Genomic DNA, 21914 nt, shown 5'->3' with positions numbered 1-21914 from the left:
ACTAAATGTCAGAGAAAGAAAAAATTGAGAAGTTGGGGATGAACACAGTTTCTAGTTTGATAAGGATCATGCTACCATTCATCATTCAAGAAAAGTAGCAAGCCAGACAGAAAATAGACATTACTTGAGCATATTAAGTCAGATAACTTGGTAAAATGTCCAGTAGATAACTGATCGTGTTCATTTGAGCACTGGTTAAAGGTAGGACTTGAAGACTGCTTAAGATTTTTCCAGACTGAAAGAGTTTGTCATTCTAGGCTTTAGCTGGAGAGAGGGCTGATGTAATGAGAAAATACAGTATGTTTAGATCCTTGGTTCACTTGGAGGAAGTAGAGGATGGGAGGAGAGAAGCACAAAAAAGGAGCTCAAGGTAAATTGACCATAAAAGTGATGTGAGAAAGTAGGAAAAAAGGTATTTTGTTTGTAAAGGAAAAACTTCAGTCATCCATCTTGGATTTATAAGTGAAGGAGTGTGTGTCTAAGGGAGTTAAGTGCAGTAATTATAAGTTATGAATTCAAAAGCAATTATTGGTTTTATAACTTCTAGATTTTTGTTGTAGGGAAGAGAAATATACTTACAGTAATTACATCAGTCAGGGTCGTGGTAAGACACACATGTGGGTTCAACTTGGCCATGAAGGAGAGTTTAGTAAAATGACTCTTTACAATGGGGAGAGCATGGTGTAGAAAAATCAAGGGGTGATATTCTATGTCCGTGCAACTAACAATCAGAGTGACGTTACTAGACCTAGGTTGAAAGAGGCCAGGGGAGGTAGCAATGATCAGATCCTGGAGAAGGAAGTTTATAGAGAAGGTGGTGTGTCAGCAGACCACAAACAACCAGAGGTGATGTCCCATGAAATATGAAAGAATGAATATCTTCACGTGACTCTCCCTACTCTCTCTCATCTCCTGGCTTTGTCTCATTGGCTGAAGCCTAAACCTGTGGGCAAGGTAATCATTGATGCCTCCTGGGTTCAGCACCCTGGGGCACAGAACAGGTTGGAAAAAGATGGAGAAGGTATCTGCAGAGACATGCAAAAGGTAGTCAGCGTAACAGTGGAAGCAAAACATAAGTGAATATCTAAAAAAAATTACTGCATCACACCGGAGAAAATTAGTTAAATGTGTTAAAATAAAATATAAAATAGTGGTTTAAATGAGGTTTCATCTTAGGCTTAGTTTACTTTATCATACATCTCTGACCTGTTCCACAAAAATAAATTCATGGGAAGGTTTAATCAGAAATATGAAAATTACTTTAGAAAAAAATTAATCTTCTTAATGGCTACATAATAAGCCAACAGACTTTAAAATATTGCTGCATAATAATCAACTTGCTGTGATTGTCCAAGCCCTGTGGGGTTCAATATGAGTACTATGAAGTGGAATGAAAGGATATAGTGAAACAGAGTTCCTCAGTTGATTTTAATAACCTTTGACATTAGAAATAGATGTTCTCTAACAAATAGCTTAAACTTCTCACTTTTCAATTAAAGACTTCTTACGCTGTAGCTTTTCAAACAAGTTCTGGTATTAAAGCAAAGTGGATTTGTATATACAACTTTATCTCATTTTAGTTGTACATTATCCATAACCCATTTTCTAATTTAAAAAATCATATTCCATAATAATAATGATACTGAAAAGTAATAAGGATAACAATTAAATTTCTTTAAATTTCAATTGAATTTAGAAACTTATTTTTTTCTCAGTATCTTAAAATTCTTTATATCAATCTAGCATTACAGTTGTGAGTTTTTTCCTTACCAGTGTGATAACTGTTTGTGCATGGCTTATTGTCCATTCATAGTTACCACTGGACATGATGAAGCAGGAAGAGACATCCAACAGAACCATCTAAGTTTCAGACATATTGTTCCCTGCCTCTGTTACTAGCAGCAACCTTATCTCTTTATGATAATCAGGTCTCATTACTCTTCCCAGTATAGTAACTTTCTCTTTGCCTGCTTGTCATTTGGTACCAAAATGTCCAGGTGGCAACCACAACTGTAGGTTTAGTAGCAAACACTTGCTGTGTCCCTTGATAGAAGCATTCCATGCCATACCCCTTCCCAAGCCAGTGCCTCTAATCCAGTGGAGCCTAAAGCTGTGGGAGAGTTGAGCAAACATTCCCCAAGTGGTTTAGTAGGAGTGATGATGAGAGAGTCTACCCCTATTACCATACCTTGGATCCAACCCTATATATTCTAGCTTTTGAGAAAATATCACCATATAATGGCTTTTGTTTTAAAGTATATACTGAATCTTGAAGAACAGCATCCCAATCCCCAACCTCTCAGAATATCATCCTTGGACTGAAGACTCAGCTGGGCATTTAAGAGGCCATTACAAATTTTATTAGCTTGGGAGATTTTGGGTGATAAAGTATATAGTAGGACGAGAGGGGTCCATGGTCATATGCTCTCTGCTGTACCTCCTATGCCATAAAAAGGGTCCTCAGCATCAATTACAGCTCAACCTTGTATCTAACAGTCCTTGAAGAACCTGTTTTCCACTTCCTTCCATGTGCAGCTATATGGATACATATCATGGATCCCTCTGGGGCAGACTGGGGGAATGCCTGCTCTACCTGCTGTGTGTTACAGGGTCCTTCCTTAATGGTACCCACCGTCCCTTTCAATTGGGAATCAGAAATGGCTTAGGTCTAGAAACTGAGTAATAGATCAATAATTTTTCCACCATTGCAGCTGACATCAGCCTTCTTGACACATGCTCTTGATATTTTGGGGTTATATAAGTCAAGAAGTGCTATTACTTGCTGATCCTCAATCTTGCTTCTAGAACTACCATGATACATAAGCCCTTCTTCTAATCATCAGCATGTGCATCTCTTTGCCAGAGAATTTTTCTGGCTTCTCCACTTTGCCCATGCAGATTGGAATGCAAGGGAACTAGTGCCCGCCTCTCATCCCCCCATAACATTCTTCAAACAATGACTAGTGGGAATTTGTAGATAAATACCACTGCCCCCTCAGGTTTTCATTGAATAAGTTTGAACTGTGAGACTACTCTGTGTTAGATCAGTCTCCAGGTGACCACAGTAGTAAATTTTCTTAGTCGACTTTCCTTCTCTGTCTCATTTTCCCACTACCCTACGTGTGCTACCTGGGCTCACCTTCCAATACACTACCTGCACTCAAATCCTTGTTTTAGGGTCTAATTGGGGTTGGGGGGGAGTGAAATTAAATGCCAACAGTGTCCCATTTCTGGTGACAAATAGAATGTGATAGTGCCTAGGATGCTGTAGTATCGCTAAGACCTTCACCTGTGGTGAATTGGGATGACATTCAGGTGGAAAGTGATGCATGGGCTTATATAATATTCCTAGCACTTGTGAGATATGGGGTATGATATAAAGATTGTGGAGTTTGTTGGTTGGTGTAAATTGCCATCGAGGTATGGAAAGAAGAAAATAACAGCTTTAGGTCATCCAATTCTTAAATCAGTGCATAGTGGAACAGCTCAAAAGTATTTAAAGAGACCTTCACCTCCTGTAAATCTACTGTATGACATTTCTTTCTATCTTGGCACTGAAAAAGTTCTAAAAAATACCAGTGGATAACCACACTAAAATATAAAAGTTGTGATGATGATAAGTATAAGCCAAAATAATGTGAAAGAAAAGATCACATGTCAATAAATATGGCTAGGATAACACTCTTAACTTTATATCACCCATTATGAAAATACAAAATAATCATTTTCTCTCCAAATATAGACTCAACTTTACACACATGAAAATTTTTGTAGCTTCCCTTTGCAATTGTCCACTCTTGGGTAACTCAGAACCTAGAAACAGTATTTAGTTTTTCTGATTGATAGATGACATTTTGTATCTAAAAATTGTTGGAATTTAAACTATGTTCCCTCTAAGAAATATTTCCAAGTTATGGTGAGAGCACAATTCTTATAAAGTGACCTGTAATTTGGCCTCAGAGCCTTTGCGACAAAAATCCTACACGCTTGTTAAATTTCAGTATGATGAAAACTAATAAGCCAACAATTTGCACAGGGTAACTGAGAATCCTGCATCTTTTTAAAATCTGTAACAGCATTTGAATGAGTAAAAGTTAACATTGGAATCACTTATACTTTTTCTTGTAAAAATTACAGCTAGTTTTTATGTTTCATAATATGTTTTCTAAAAAAGAATGTGATACTCTAAAGATAAGCATCGATTTATCATAATAACCAAGTGTTTATTAAAAAGTGTTAATTTCTCCATCTGTTTATGTCATCATTGATTTCTTTCATCAGTGTTTTACAGTTTTCTGAGTACAAGTTTTTCGCCTCCTTAGGCAGGTTTATTCCTAGGTATTTTATTCTTTTTGTTGCAATGGTAAATGGGAGTGTTTCCTTAATTTCTCTTTCTGATTTTTTTGTTGTTGGTGTATAGGAATGCCACAGATTTCTGTGTATTAATTTTGGATCCTGCAACTTTACCAAATTCATTGATTAGTTCTAGTAGTTTTCTGGTGGCGTCTTTAGGATTTTCTATGTATAGTATCATGTCATCAGCAAACAGTGACTGTTTTACTTCTTCTTTTCTAATTTGTATTTCTTCTTCTTCTCTGATTACTGTGGCTAGGACTTCCAAAACTACGTTGAATAAGAGTCGTGAGAGTGGACATCCTTGTCTTGTTCCTGATCTTAGTGGAAATGCTTTCAGTTTTTCACCATTGAGTACGATGCTTGCTGTGGGTTTGTCGTATATGGCCTTTATTATATTGAGGTAGGTTCCCTCTATGCCCATTTTCTGGAGAGTTTTTATCATAAATGGGTGTTGAATTTTGTCAAAAGCTGAACTTGAGGACATGGGGTGGGAGGGCGAAGCTGGGGTGAAGTGAGAGTAGCATCGACATATATACACTACCGAATGTAAAATAGTTTGCCGGTGGGAAGCAGCAGCGTAGCACAGGGAGATCTGCTGCTGCTTTGCAATGACCTAGAGGGGTAGGATAGGGAGGGTGGGAGGGAGGCTCCAGAGGAAGGGGATATGGGGACATGTGTACGCATATGGCTGATTTGTTTTGTTGTGCAACAGAAACTAACACAGTATTGTGAAGGAATTATACTCCAATAAAGATCTATTTTTAAAAAAGTGTTAATTTTCAAAATCTTGTGTCTATCTATAGTTTAAGTAGAACTAAAATGCTCTGTTGATTCCTTTATGAATCCACCTGACATTTTCTGATCACCTCCTATACACCAGGCATGATGATTGGTGCTAGGAGCTTACAATAGAGTATGACATCAGAGACAGTTAAAATATGCACAAGGCTCTAGGAATGCAGATACTCAAGCTGCCTGAAGGAGCCAGGAAATTACTATTAAGGAAATAAAGCTTGAGCCCAACTAAAAGTGTTAAAAGTTGGTCAGTGGTTTTTCAGTAATTCAACTGCAAGTAGTTCAGCCTGGGAGGATGGGGGAAAGAGAGACAAACCTGGAGAGGAAAGAGGACACCCTGGCTGTTTGGACAAGATCTGGAGGATGGCATACTGTGTCAGGGTGCCTGGGCTATTGGAGAGTCTTCATTATTCTCTTTTTCTTGTTGACATACCCTGTACAGTCCTTCCTGCTGTGTCAGGAGTCTGGGCATTAGCCTTCCATCAGTTTCTAGGGCTTACCTGAAGATGTTTCCTTTCTCCTACATTTGGATATTGAGACGTAGGTGAAATGGCTTCTGCAAATTCTTGACTTTGATAACAATGACGTTCCTATAATAACTGGCCTGAGAAATTCTTTCCTAACACTCTGTTTTTCAAGCTATGTGTTAATAAAACCTAACTTCTCTTCTACCCATGCCACGATTTTGCCAGCATTTTTTTCCCTCAAATGAAAATAGGTGAGAAATATATCATGCGTGATAGACAAATTGTTCCTTTTGGTTTTATTCTCTTTTGAGTGTTTTAATAAATATATGCATTAACTCCATTGTTTTGATTTACCTTAGAATTATTATGTAATACATATGTATTATGTAAATTTTAATCAAAGTTGCTTTTAAAAATGATATTGAAAGATTAGGTTTTATCTTTTCCTCTTCCCTTCCATGCATAATTATAAATGTGTACTCATCATTTCCTCAGCTCACTGTGATATTTAACTTATATTTATATACGGTTTTCTATATTTATGAATTAAATGTAATTCCAAAGAAACTTATCCATCTGTAATAATAATCAGTGGTAACAAAAAGTGAAAATAAAGCTATTGATTTATTTCAAAACTGAGTGATAGATTACGACTTTTACACGAAGATGCTGCTTTGAAATGTAAAACTTAGCTGATTGGCAAAATGTGAGAAAACTTTCAAAACAAATAAAAAATAAATAAAACAAAAAAGTCAGTAAAAGCTCTTTTCAAATTAGAAAGCAAAGTTCAGATTAAAACAAAAAAAGTCTTAAATTTCTGAAAAATTTACTAGGACTTTGAAACCTAACTCATCAGATGGGACTTAAAAATACAGAACTTTGTATTAGAAGTAGAATTTTTTTTTCCTGTAAATGGAAGGAACATCTGGGCAGACTCAGACGAAAACAGAATGCCACAATCAGCTTATAATACAAGCCAATTCAAATGGAAAGAGACGATTCTCAAAAAAGAAAACCCATTTTGAGAATAAAGGAACATACTCAAAACCTACAATTTATTCTTAATGATGCTTCATTTTTCATTTGCTTTATAGCAGCCTTCCACCCAAGGGGCAAAGATTGACAGACTACTTCTTAGTCCCTTAATTTTAGCTGTCCCCTTAACTATGACTCTGGGGCTGGAATGCACAAACAGGACAATAAATCAAAGGAACAAAGAACCTTTAAAACTATAAGGCAGAGGGGAGAAGGAAAGTGTGCTGAAAAATTCCCTTCACATGCATCCTTAATAATTGATAAAAAGTATCTAGTTTGCTGAGTCCAGTTATACATTTTTCAAGACACATACATTTGTTCATTGTTTTCCCTGTCTAACTTTCAGCAACACAGAGAGTGCTGTTTCACATTTTCTCTTTGATGTTTTACTCTATCAAGTTATATAAAATTAGAATAAATTGGGTTTGGTTTTAGAAATATTCATACTTGCCATGTCTTCAGCACTTTCAAGACATACAATGTACAAGTTTGTTGGTTTGAAGCAAACCTTCATTTAAATGTCATCTTTTAAAAAGAAATACACTGATGCTTTCCTGGAATTTAGGGTTTCTCTTTAGATAAATCTAACACTTCTGAGACAAGCTTAATTTGCCAACTCCAAAACATGAACACCAGTGCTTTTTAGCCTCTTGAATTGTGAGAGACCAGATCTCCTTAGATTTTTTTTTTCTGATTTACATGTTTTATACTTTAGTAGTTGAACTATGTTTTATATGTGCTGAAATATGATAGTTAATTTCCTTTACACAGGTAATAAAATATCCTTGACCTAATAACTAGATGCATGCATATTAAGGCAAACAGTTGTCATCCTAGTGTTCATTACTATTTTATTTCTGTCATTATAGCATGGTTAAAAGCATAGTTAGGTCAGGTGGAAAGCTCAAGAATGAGCTTTGGATGGTTTTTGGTCTTGGGAAGCTCAAGAATGGTTAGCAGTGCTTTGGAGTAGCCAAACTGACCTAGTTATTTATCATCTCAAGAACCTTGGCAAGACTATGACAGGTTAGTATTAGTAAAATGATCTTTGGACAGAACTGAGGAGTTGGTTAAGATTTCCTGCTACTAACTCAAAATAGGGGTGTTGAGAATGAGGAAAGATGCTCTGGAAATGATATACACGTGCTTCAATTCCATTGAACTTTGCAGGGAAACTAAAAATGAGCCTGGACTATGGCAGTGCCCATTCTCAGGCTTATTAAATTTAGGTGGTCAGGGAATATTTGTAAAATATAGATGGGGTGAAGAAGTTTTGTACTAATGCAGTAGTTTTTGTGTACAGTATGTAATTAGTTTCCTTAATTTTAAAAATTCTGTTCTTCTTAAATTTAGAAGTTAACTCTACCTTATGTATGTCATTAATATTGTAGTAATTGCATGTAAATAAGTAATGAGATATATAGAAAAGTAGCAAAGCATTTTTATGATTATCATCCATCTTTTATGTCAGAAGAAAAAAAAAAACACGTTAGCTCATAAATTCACTTTTCGGCAGTCTTTATTTTTTCCTTTTCTGAAAGCTTTAGATCACATTATGCCAAATCTCTAAACTTTTTTTTTCTTTCTTGTAATCAGAGTCTCTATCTTCTTTCAACAGTTCCCATTCTGTTAGCAGATGTGCTACATCTAAAGAGAATTGCTCTGCCTCTCTTATTTACAGTGGAAAAGGATTTGCTTATTTATGTTTAACATTCTTGAAGCAATTTCACATAAAACACTCAGCGATGATGGGCATGGCAATATTCAGGTGATGCAAAAATGATTTGTTTTTCCTGGTTCATTTGGGAATGGTCATGATTCTGAAGAATGCGATTCAGGCTTTCAGAAAAAAACACCCTTTGTGTTTTTGTGTCTTTCATGTATCAAGAATAAATGCCACCTTCACAACGAAGTAAAATGTTAACTCTCTTAAAATGCAAGTGTTATGATAACACAGGGAGACAAGGGGGGACTAAGTACCCTGACATCTCCCTCCTCTTGAACTTAGATCTGCTGCTGATGACTCCCCTTGTCCTGGCTCCATCAGAAACTATAGGGCAGGGAGCCTAGGTGGGACACTGTAAAGATCAAATGCAGGGCACAGAGTCAGGCAGAGATGGATTAAACAGCAGATTAGACAAAACTTAAAAGATAATTAGTGATTTAGAGGTAGGTCTGAGGAAATTACTGAGTAGCATAGAGAAACAAGGATTTGGAAAATAGGAAAGATTAATTAACTGACATGAAGATTGGGATGGAAGAGTGTTTTATATTCCTAATGGGTGTCCTAGAGGAAAGAATACAAATAATGGGGGGGGGTGGTGGTAATATTAAAGGAGAAGATAATAAAAGTAATCATTATTCCGTAACAATAGAAAACACATACATAGTATCTACCATGTGCAGGGTATTGTTCACAGCACTTGACTTTCATTAAGTTCATCCCTGTAGCAACCTTATGAGTAGGTATAGGATGAATCCATAGCTACAAGAAACACAATAATTATTGAGCAGTATAAATTAAAAATAAACTGACATTCAGATACCTTGTAGTCAAACTACAGAACAAATAAAAAGAGAATTGCTCTCTGGAAAAGAACCAGAATAGAAGAGTAATAACAATTAGGTTGATAACAAAAATTTTAAGAACAGTGAAATAATAGCTTCAGTGTATAGAAAGAAAATAACTATAAAGCTAGAATTAAGTATCCAGCAAAACTATTTTCATGTATGAGGGAATCATAATAATACTTTAAGATAAAAACAGAATATTTACCATCAATAGAAATTCACTAAAGGAACTTCAGAATGAATGTACTTTAGGAGGAAAAAATTGATTCCAAAAAGAAGGTTAAGCAGCAAGAAAGAATGGAAAGCAAATTGGTAAACATTTAACTAAATTTAATCAAATGTTGTCTTTATAAAGTAATAGTAATAATTTCTAAATTCGAGTATAAAAAGATAAAATTAAACAATAGCATGTAACTTGGAAGGAGGTTGACAGGAATCAAACTGTTGAAAAAGTTATTATTTTTTGAAATAAGAGTGAAGAGTGACATATTCTGTTCATCAGTTGAGAATCTCGAAGACAATAATCATAAAGATTAAAATATAATATATATTATTCCCAAGCCAGTTAAAGAGAAAAGACGTACCAAGAACCAAACAAATACAGCATTTCAATCAATCCAAGAGAAAGCATGAATGGAGAAAAAATAGCAAAAGTGGAACTAGCAAAACCCAAAATGCTAGAAATAAGTCAAAATATTTATAATTCACGATACGCTTAATTCTTTCCAGTTGAAAGGCAGAATGACTTGTTGTATTTAAAAAAAAAAAAAAAAATCAGCCTTACATTGAATTCCAGAAGCACACATAAAACCTAAGGAGACAGAAACATTGAAGGTACAGTAGAAAAAGATTAGTCAGGAAAAAATATTTTTTTTTCAGGAAAATTTTTAAAAAAGATGGGGTAGCTTTCAAAATAATTTTTAAGTAACCTTCAATAACTGTTAAGCAAAAAGCATAATTAGGGTTAAAGAAGTCAGAACATACGGTGATTTACCAATAGCTGTATATCAACTACTGTTGTATGCATGTAAGTATTAACTTGTTTAAACCTCATTTAAATCCAACAGGTAGGCAGTATTTACATTTCCATTTTTTAGGTGAGGAAATGGAGGGATGGAGGTTAAATAATTTGCTTAAGATCACACAGATTGTAAGGAATAAGATTAGGATTGAAATCCAGAAGCCAATTTGTCCCCAGAGTCTATCCACCTAATAAAAGGCTTAGTATACTAGAAACTTTTAATGGCCTCAAGTATATGAAGGGAAATTTGATAAAACTACAGGGAGAGGGCTTCCCTGGTGGCGCAGTGGTTGAGAATCTGCCTGCCAATGCAGGGGACACGGGTTCGAGCCCTGGTCTGGGAAGATCCCACATGCCGCGGAGAAACTGGGCCCGTGAGCCACAATTACTGAGCCTGCGCGTCTGGAGCCTGTGCTCCGCAACAAGAGAGGCCGCGATAGTGAGAGGCCCGCGCACCGCGATAAAGAGTGGCCCCCGCTTGCCGCAACTAGAGAAAGCCCGCGCACAGAAACGAAGACCCAACACAGCCATAAAATAAAAAATAAATAAATTAATTAATTAAAAAAAAATTTAAAAAAAAATCAGAAGAAACATTAAAAAAAAAAACTACAGGGAGAACTAGACAAATAAAAAAAATGATAAAAAGAGATTTCAATAGCTTTCTAAATTATTAGAAGATTAAACAGTTGAAAAATTCGCAAGATGAAGAATTGAACAACACAATTTAAAAGTTTGATTTAACAGAAATTAATACACTCTGTGCTCTTTATCAAAACTTTTTAAAGGCAAGGATAATACATTTGTTATCTGCTGCTGACTAACAAATTATTCTAAAACATAGTGGCTCAAAAAAACATGATTTTATATCACATTTCCTGTGGGTCAGGAATTCAGGTATGGTTTAACTGAGCGCTCTGGCTCATGGTGTCTTGAGGTTTCAGTCAGGATGATGGTCTCATCTCAAGGCTTGACTTGGGAATGATCCACTCCAAAATCACTCGCTTAGTTTTTATCAAGATTCAGTTCCTCCTAGGTTGTTGGACTGAGGGCCTCAGTTCTTCCTGGCTGTTGGCTGGCGGCCTCCGTCAGTTCTTTGCTATATAAGACTTCTCATGGGCAAACTGATAGCAAGGTAACTGGCCTTCCTCAAAGACTGAGAGAGGCAGAATGAGAAGGAGAGTGGGAGGAAAGAGAGAAGGGGGAGTGGGGAGAGAAGCTAGTTACTTTATAACCTAATTTTAGAAGAGACAGCCATTCCTTCTGTCATATTCTATTTGTTAGAAGTGAATCATTAAGTTCAGCCAACCCTCAAAAGAAGGGGATTTCATAAGGGTGTGAATATCAGGATGTGGTGGTTATTGGGGACCATCTTAGAGGTTGTCTAGCACAGATTATAAACACAAAATACAGGACAGTAGTTTGGAGTGGGGAGAAGCAGGATTATAAGAGGAGCATAGAAACTGGTGCAACTGTGTTGGCATTGGCATATTTCTGAATTGAATGATTGAATTGTATGTGTCCATTTTGGTACGCTTTACAACTTTAGAGATATAGTGCCATTTTCTTTTGTATGTATCAAATATCACATATTTTTTTCAAAAAGAAAGATAGTTGTCATTTTCTGAAACAAAACAAATCTGTACCTAGTCAAGACTGACCCTTGATAAGTTTAGATTCTACTGAAAATTAACCATTGCATTTTATCTGATTTATGAGTCTTTGGGGAAGTTTGCTTCATTCCTCCATACCTCAGATTATATATATACATTGGATAGTGCATTTTAATTCTATCTTTAAAGTAAAATGTTCATTAATTCTTTTTAAACTATAGTTAATTCACATAAGCCTCCAAAATTTTCACATAAAAGGCACTCTACAAACTTATAAATAGAAAAAATATTTTGTTGTTTTTTGCTCTCATGAATTTAGGCAAATGTGAGCTTTTTGCTTGAATTATTCAGGTAGTAAACTCAAGTCTTTACTGTAAATGTGACCTCTAAATGTTAGAACTAATGCAAACAGAAGAACTTGGTTCCATCATTTTTATATGTAGCATATTTCTTTCCTGCCCACCCCCTTGCCTGGTATTATCAGAAATAGAGTTTGATAACATGAATCAAGCTAATAACATTAGCTTATGACTGATTACCTGTCCAGTTTGGCCTCAGATGAAAATTCTGAGCAATTAATTTTAATCTTATGATAACTCTCATGGGACTGTAAACCATTCTCCTTAATTTAAATACAGCAGTTTCCAACTTAAATACATATGCAATAATCAGTTAGGAAAATCTTTTACTGTGAAAAGAGTATAAGTACCGCAACTAAAATTTTCTACAAATAACATATTAAATTTTTAATTAATTTTTATTGCTCCTTTTCAGTTAAGATAAACTATGCAGTGGTTCTTTGATTTTCAATTCATATTATTCTGAATGTCTCTTACTTGGTATTTCAAGAGAGCTGCATTGTTTGAGGCTAATCGAAGATTCTGCAAAAGTATACATTACAAAAATAATTTCAGATCACTATAAAAATTTTAAGCAACACAAATATATATAAGAAGTAATAATTAAAATCTACATAAACCACCCCTCAGCTCCTAATCATACTTCCCTAAGGTAACCAATTTTAAAAATTTGATATGTGTCTTTATAGAAATTTTCTATTATTAAAAACATGTGCATGCAAACACATACACATTTTAAAATGAGAGTGTAGTATAATTATTGTCTAAAAATTTGCCTTTTCATATTTTTCATTTAATATAACATAGCCATCTTTAAAAGATATAAGGTAAAGTTCTGCATGACTTACTCTTTTATATGGTCTATAGAAATTTCATAGCTGGATGTATAATAACTTAACTCTTTTCCTATTAATGCTCACTTAAAATATTTTATTATTTATTTTTTAGTATTAGAAACTGCCACAATAAACATTTTTGGCAGTGGAATTATTATTCTACTAATTAAAATAAATTATTAAAAGAGTAATATATCAGAGGTTATTATTTAAAATTTTTATGTGTTCTCTTAATTGTATCTTTAAGATTTCCGCTGACAGGTCCCATTTCACACCACTGCTCTTTTTTTTTTAAAAAAAATTATTTATTTATTTATTTATTTATTTTTGGCTGTGTTGGGTCTTTGTTGCAGTGCGCGGGCTTTCTCTAGTTGCGGCGAGCGGGGGCTACTCTTTGTTGCCGTGCGTGGGCTTCGTGTTGCGGTGGCTTCTCTTGTTGTGGAACACGGGCTCTAGGTGCACAGGCTTCGGTAGTTGTGGCATGCAGGCTCAGTAGTTGTGGCTCGCGGGCTCTAAAGTGCAGGCTCAGTAGTTGTGGTGCACAGGCTTAGTTGCTCCGTGGCATGTGGGATCTTCCCGGACCAGGGCTTGAACCCGTGTCCCCTGCATTGGCAGGCGGATTCTTAAACACTGTACCACCAGGGAAGTCCCTCATAGCACTGCTTTTAATAGTGGATGTGATAATTCTTTAAATTTGGGTCTCAATGAAAGGTTACAAATCTTGATTTTAATTTTCAGTTGTTAATTCAATTATAATTACATGTTAGCTAAAGTGTTCATAATAGTATGCCAGTTTCAATTGAAATGAACAGCTTAAAAATAACAAAGTTCATCTTAAATATTTTATCTCTTTTAGCATAAAAACTATAATATGGTAGTGTGAATATGTTTTCTCTGACAGTTTTGTAAATTATGATAAAGAATTTGCGTTTTGAAAAATAATGAGTAGCATCTTAATTAATTGCAATGTGTCTTTTGCAAAGAGCTTGAGGCCTAATTAGTTAAAATCTCACATATGTATTTTCAGCATGAGAATTCTATCAGAAGCTACAAACTGCTTATCCATTTTGGTTTCAACCATGCTTGTCAGTTTAGTTTTCCCTGAGGGATGGGGAATGAAACAACTCTCTTTCTAGCAAGTTGCCTCACTAGGTTAGTTAGTGCTTAGTATTACGGGTTGGCAGAGCCTGTAATCAGCCTGCCTATATGGGTTAATAAAGGAATTTTGTGTTTTAGTGGAAACTCAGTAGGTATTCATTTGGAAGACTATCATGATGTTCAAAACAATTAGAAATAGGATTCTCTCTTAATTCTTCGGTTTACCAGTGATTGGAAGGTAAGGTCACCTAAGCAGAGCTGACAGGTAGTGCTGTTGGGATTTGTTCTCATTTCAGGAGAAAAACACATTAGTGTATTTCTTGGCAGCCTCCTCCTTTTTAATGTAAATCTAAGATTGGAAGCATTTTAGAATATAGTATGCTTCAGGACTTTGTCATTACCTGTAAACTGCCTTCTGTCTGCTCTAACCCTTTGCCCTTCTTGATTCAACCATACGGCTCTAGAAGAATCCCACTTCTGCTCTTCAGAGCCCAGCACACAGCTGTATGCCAACCCTCAAAATGAGCAGTTCAGGTTTTGTGTTCTGGTAAGGTCAATTTCCATTTCCTACAGCTGTTTCTTCTTTTATGGGGAGAAAAAGAAAACTAAAATATTTTTCAAAATATTTTTCTGTCACTCATGTGAGGCATGATGCATTTTCTCTGAGAAGGTGCCCACATTTTCCACCAAGCTCTGCTGCTGCCTTGTGATTTTTTCTTGGGTTGAACCATTCTACTCTTCTTTGTAGGCTGCTGTGTAGGAAATGAAGTCGTCACACTCTACACAGCATCTCTGATGCTTTATTTATTTCACTTTGTAACGCTGCAGGCAGGGTATGTTGATGGCATTACACTGAAAATGTCTTGAATCTTTGCTGTGGGAGATAGGTTTCAGGTCAGCTCCAAAGAAAGAATTGACTATTGTCACAAGAAAGGATTTGAAAGAAAAAAAAAAAAGTCCCATTTATTTCCTGAGTCCTCAGAAATTGCAAATCCTCAGTGAGAATGCACCAGCAGAGGACACTGTTGTGGCCATGAAGAGGTCAGAGTAGGGGGATGAGGCATCCTGCAGCTGCCTGCTCTAAACTAACATAAGAGGCATCATCAAGATCTTTCCTAGAAATGAATGACAGGTCTTGGTGGCTAAAAACACAACTTGGACCCATGGAAAAGCAAATCCTAAGAATTTCCTTTGATTCATAATCAGAGCCCTCAACCAAGAGAGGAGCATCCCAGCTCAGGCAGCACTGAACCAAAGCAGTAAAGGAAATGCAAATGAAGATCCTGAGATCTTAGAATGCGAATCTAAATTAGACCATAACAGTATCTCTTGGCCACAAGAGCAAGGACCACAATTCCTTGGTGAGCAAGATTTAAGTTTGATATCAGAATCTACTCTATGTATGTTTGATCTATTTATATTTCTGTCTATCTGAGGGAATTGGGAAATAAAGTGGAATTATTCTCACTATAATGATTGTGTTCAGTAAGTCTTAATACTTTTCTCAAGTTCCTAGTGTCTCAAGTCAGTGACTTTCCAGGTATTGTCATATGTAAGACATATAACTGGGGGGACCCTACTTACGTCAGATAAAATTATGGTGCCAAGAAGGAGAATATCCATTATCCTTTACAAAGCCTTTTTTTCTTTCAGGGTGTGCTACATATACACTTAACGATTATTTGTCAGTAACAGGAAAAAAAAGAGGTATAATTTTGAAATATCTGAAAGTACTGGCTATTTTAATTGCTAGAATTTTCCAAGTTTAATGTTTGTATGAAAAACAGAAGGTTTTCTGCTTACCTTAATACTTCTCACAGCAACTTAAATCTCATATAGATTGTCACCAAATCTTCAAATGCAACTCATCCCTTACTAGCACAATGGGAATTGTTAACTGCAGTCAGCCAAGTGGCTGTAATTATTGATTAATCACCAGGTGTAACGAAGACTTCTAGGCTAACAAGAAAGACTGTTGTGTTAGTGAAGAAGTTTGTTTTTGAAAAATGTCGTTTGCATTAAATATTTAATGTGCTCTCTTACTAAATGGTCGTTTTGCACTTCTTGCATGTTACCTGGGAACTGAGGATCTAGCACCATCTGCAGGCAAAACTCTGCTAATTTCATCTGGCGGTAGAAACAATTTTTAAAAACTTTACAGCTGAGTTTGAAATTGTTTTCACAGTGATAGACAAGGCTGTCCTTACAAAAAAAATGTAAATTGAAATGTCATCTAGTTTGTCTCCCCTTTCTTTTGTTCTCACGGAGCATCCATAGTTGCTATTTAAGAAGTAAATAGGAGGTGTTATCAGCTTAACCCTGGCAAACCGCTTAGAATCAGCTTGGCACACATGGAGCTCACAAATTTTAGTCATTATATGTCTGCCACTTTTAGCCTTTTTAGGCTGGTTCTGAATAACTGTTTGCCAGAGTTGATTTAAAATTTGCATTCACTTATTTTATCTTGCTTTTAACGTACATATTGTTTAATCAATGCTTTTTAAAAGTAAATTCTTTAATCAGGGAACAAGAAACGCCAATATACAGTAATCATTGGAAAACCTAAAATAGGGGAAGTCTACCTGTCATCTTTTCCTCAGCTGGTTCCACAAATTCATTATTAGCAACAAAAAACATAAAATAAAACCCATGTACTGGGCATTTATTAGATGACGGTCATTGTGAAAAATTATTTATAATTATCTCATTTTAAATTTAAAATTACCTAGTAATCCTCCGAAGTAAGTATTATTTATTCCTATCTTACAAATGAAGGAATTAAATACAGAGGGAGGTAAATCTCTCTATGCAAGTCCCTATAACTGGGAAGAGGTGGAATGAAGATTTGGGGTTGAATTGAAACCAGGTCTTCCCAACACTAGAGGGCCAAAGAAAGAATAAGAATATTTGATAACTCAAACATTTCATTTAAATGTTAACATGAATAAACACAAAATAGCCAATCATATTAAACAAGGATTAAGACCTGAATTCTTTTTTGGAAAATGACTTATAAGGTAAACATTGAAAGTTACACATTTTAAAGTACTTTTGCTTAAAATCTTGAACACTCATTATCTTCAAAATATTTTCCAAATAGATTTTGGTTAAAAAAATTTTCAAGTTAATAGATGTGTGAAAATATAACCAAGAAGTAAGAAAAAAATAAATTTCTTCATAAATTTATCAAATTACTTGCTTTTCAAAACTCACATTATATTTCTAAAACACTACTTCCACTTGCACGAGTCATTAGCTTTCATAAGGAGTGCTTTTATATAAAATCTGTAAACTGTAAACTATAACATTTCTTCATTATTAGCATATTCAGGTCCATTAAATCTATTATAAATGCAAAGTCTACTGATTAATATTTTAATTGTAGCTTGGGGTTCTTGGTGTGGATCTAGGAAATATTTATGAAGATTTTAAAGTATTGGTTTAGACATTTCAGAATAAATCCTTGAGCTATTATAACTTTTTAACCATAAAAAGTGTACACTGAAGATCAGCTTAGTAAAGCTACTGATAAAATTGCAATGTTGTATACTGAGCAAAGGAAGCAGAAACAGTTTAAAAATTATAGCTATTTCATTTAACTATTTTTGTAGGAATTTCAATTCTAATTATTAACTTTAAAAAAGTATTCACTTTTATCTAGAGTACTTTTTTCTTTCTAGTATTCTCACAGCAGCTTAAAAATTTAAGCACACACTAATTGTCAAAGGTTTATTTTGCATTTATATTTCTGTATTTTGGGTAATAAAATAAAACATAGTAAAACATGTTATATTCTCTTAAATCATTCTTTAAAACTACCTTTCAGCAAATATGAAATGATAAAATCTCTTTAATTGTGACATTGAATGCTATTACTTAAAAAGAGTCTTATCAAAGTTAGCAATAATTTCTAATAATGTCTTACTTTATCTTATAATTTTAGACATGGCTTAGAAATGCTTAGTCTTTCCACTTAAAAGAACAAAATGAGTTTTGTAAACTTACATGATTTGAAATAGGCATGTTCAAATTAAAATGTTTTTCGAAAAAGATAATGAAAAGTTTGAGGTCAAATATAAGATAGTAGAGAAAAGGAAGTTTTATAACTCTAGTTAATGTATAATTATTTTCATCTTTGAGACAGATCTTTCAATTATTTGTATATTCCCTGTTGACATTCCCACTTCCTCAACAATCATGTCATTTAAATTTTCTTTTATTAAGCATCCAGTTCTCTTTTGATATTTATAGAAGGATTTGATTTTGTGATAGTTTCGCTCTTGCTTCTGCACCAAAACAGATCACGGTACTGAAAGAACGGATAAATAAAAGACATTTTCACGTAAACACAATGACTAAGCAAGTCCTTTAAAACACCCAATTACATTATTTCTTCCCCTCTGTCCAGAAATGGTACAGGTCAGAGCAGCAGAAAGAGTAGAGGTGAAAAATAAACAGATGATACTAAGTATGGTGTTTTTATCAGTGAAAAGTAATAGCTTTATCTCTGGAATACAGTCCAAAGCAATAAGATGCAGAACTTTTAGTATGTCTTGTGTTAGCTCACTTTCATCCCTTTGGCACCACTGTCACTTCCTTCTAAGGCTAGGGTCTACATTTTCCAGAATCCCCTTCTCTGTGTGGTTCTGGGTTAGAGTTCACCGATGAAAAAAACTTTCTAGAGAGTTAGAAGATGGAAATGAATAGGAAGCCATTATTTTTTTCAGAGGTGTTTGCAGCTAGATGCTTGGAAACAGGCTGACATCTTCATTCTCAATCTCTGACCTTCAGCAGCTGCTTTCCTGACCTCTACCCTATCCTCCCCCATCTACCCCAGCTCTTCCAACAGACCTGAGAGTCCCTAATTCTGCATTAACACTTTATATCTGGATACATCAAATGGCTTCTGTTATGCTGACTGATCCCTGATGATAAAGACACCATCACAATATAAGGACTGGGAAAATATTCAGTTTATTAAATATTGTGAATGTCAGGAATATCAGAAACATCGTTTCAATATGTAAATATCAAATCACATTTCAAAGTAAATTTTTGATTATCTGGATTTCTTCTTTGCTTTTCTCTAACAACTAAGACCAGTCTATATTTATTAGTTTCTTCGGCCTTTAAAATAGCTTTAAAAATGATGTTCAAATAAACTTCAAGTAGTTAACTTCAGTTTTTTCTGAATAAAAATTTCCATTCTTACACTTGATATTACTCAATGGTGTTTTATCTGTAGTAGGAAGAGGGAAATCAAGTTTCAAAAAATATTAAAAAGCCAGTTAACTCTGACTCATTATTTGCTACCTCCTTCCCCCTGACATGATACATAAAGCTCTTTCAGGTTCTGTGTTTGCCACTAGAGACTAAATACTGCTTTCATAAAACTGAGATCTAATCAAGATCATATTTAAATGTCAAAACAGTTGTGACTGAATGGAGCTTGGATACTACATGACTCCATCTTGGCAGAGTTACATTCAAGAAACATCCATGCTCAATAAAACCAAATAAAAATTTTTATATCCTTCAGGAAACGACTTTTGATATTCATAACACATTGCAACATTTCTCTCAAGTCTCTTTGCCCATCCTTGCCCTTCTCCACCTCTCTCTATTCCTCTATTCAATGCAACTACCAACAAACTTACATAGTATTTTCTACATACCAGGCACTGTTCTAGGTACTTCACATATATTAACATATTTAATCCTTACAACAACCCCATGATTAGGTGTTACTATTAGCTCCATATTACAGATGAAAAAAATTAAGGCTCAGGGTGGCGTACCTTGCCCAACGTCACAGAGCAAACAAGTGGCAGGGATATGGTAAGTACACTTAGCAGCTAGGCAGCAAGTTATGAAACCTCTCAAAGCTGTTCACCAACCCACCCTCTTTAGCACCATCCTTCCCCATTTCCTCTTTCTTTGTGTCTTTTGTTTCTAGCCAGTAATTCTTGGTCTCTTTTATTGAAATTCTAGCAATCCATAAGAACTTGGGAGAGCAGGTTATAGTAAAGCAGGACATGTGGTCCTTGGGCTAGTCTTTCTGTTTTGTTTTCCTTCTCCTTCCCCATGACCTTCTGTTCTCTCTTTCCTTAATATGGTTCCAGATGCAGTCTCAGAAGCAACATTAATGGGGATGAGGATGATCTGCTATTAATCACATGAGGAAGGATTCAAGCAGTAAAGAAATGCATAAAAAATAGAATATAGAGAAGTAACAGTTTAGTCTGTCAAAGTGGAGTTAAAAGCTTTTGAGGTCATAGGGTTTTCTGTGCCATAAAAATCTCAAATAAAATAAAATAAGTTATATTTAGGCTGCCTTCAAACTCAGGTAACTCAAACTTTTATATTTATTTTTCTCAACAATAGCTGATCAAATAGTTACTCAATAACTTTTGTTTCCTAGTTTTCAAACCATAGTACTATTATAATCCTGTTTTTTTCAAAATGGGGGACATATCCTTCCAGGATGAACACGAGTGCTAGAAGAAAAACATATATATACATCCACTTTGCCTCTAAGCCAGACTGATTCAGTATCTTGCTTCAGGAAGAAAATTCCTTATCATTTTTCAAAATATAATACTCCAGCATACTTTGATATTCATGACCCTTGGGTTTTTTGAAGTGCTAAATAGCATATAATTGTGTGTTTTTTTAAGATTTTTTTTTTTGATGTGGACCATTTTTAAAGTCTTTATTGAATTTGTTACAATATTGTTTCTGTTTTCTGTTTTGGTTTTTTGGCCACAAGGCATGTGGGATCTTATTTCCCTGACCACGGATGGAACCTGCATCCCCTTCACTGGAAGGCGAAGTCTTAACCACTGGACAACCAGGGAAGTCCCTGTAATTGCTTTTTTTTTTTTTTTTTTAACATCTTTATTGGAGTATAATTGCTTTACAATGTTGTGTTAGTTTCTGCCTTATAACAAAGTGAATCAGTTATACATATACATATGTTCCCATATCTCTTCCCTCTTGCATCTCCCTCCCTCCCACCCTCCCTATCCCACCCCTCTAGGTGGTCACAGAGCACCGAGCTGATCTCCCTGTGCTATGCGGTTGCTTCCCACTAGTTAGCTGTTTTACGTTTGGTAGTGTATATATGTCCGTGCCACTCTCTCACTTTGTCACCGCTTGCCCTTCCCCGTCCCCATATCCTCAAGTCCGTTCTCTAGTAGGTCTGTGTCTTTATTCCCGTCTTACCACTAGGTTCTTCATGACCTTTTTTTTTAAAATTAAATCTAATACAGATTAACTTTAAGAAATATTTGGAGAGTTCAGCTGCAACGGTTTTTTTTTGTGTGTGTGTGATCATGAGTCACGCTGGTATATGTAGGAATTAGGACTGAAAAAGTATCTTGGCTATTGATATTTAGAAATTTAAGATTGGAAACCTAAAAAATTCAGTTTCATTTTATAAGTACTGATATGATCACAGAAACTTTTAAAATAGATGTTTACATAGCACTGGCCTTGTAAGTTAAGTGTGGGGCAACTTCAGAAACTGCAAGAAAGCCTTTCTTCTTCCTTTACTTTCTTGATTTTCCAAATACAAATAAATCCTAATTGTAATGGTATGAAGAGTTTTTTTTTTTTTTTTTTAATGTATTTATTTATTTTTGGCTGTGTTGGGTCTTCGTTTCTGTGCGAGGGCTTTCTCTAGTTGTGGCGAGCGGGGGCCACTCTTCATTGCGGTGCGCGGGCCTCTCGCTGTCGCGGCCTCTCTTGTTGCAGAGCACAGGCTC

The 21914-nt window shown here is 35.2% G+C and overlaps 1 protein-coding gene across 1 annotated transcript in view; it reads right to left on the bottom strand.

Moving 5' to 3' along the window:
• Nucleotides 1-21914, bottom strand: part of VWDE (von Willebrand factor D and EGF domains) — a 97576-nt gene that overhangs the window by 17364 nt on the left and 58298 nt on the right. The window contains 1 exon segment of the mRNA XM_068549805.1: nucleotides 16224-16275. Coding sequence (XP_068405906.1) covers nucleotides 16224-16275 — 52 coding nt within the window.

The sequence above is a fragment of the Eschrichtius robustus genome, chromosome 8 (assembly GCF_028021215.1).
Source record: "Eschrichtius robustus isolate mEscRob2 chromosome 8, mEscRob2.pri, whole genome shotgun sequence".
Taxonomy (NCBI): domain Eukaryota; kingdom Metazoa; phylum Chordata; class Mammalia; order Artiodactyla; family Eschrichtiidae; genus Eschrichtius; species Eschrichtius robustus.
This window is presented reverse-complemented; position numbering and strand designations above follow the sequence as displayed.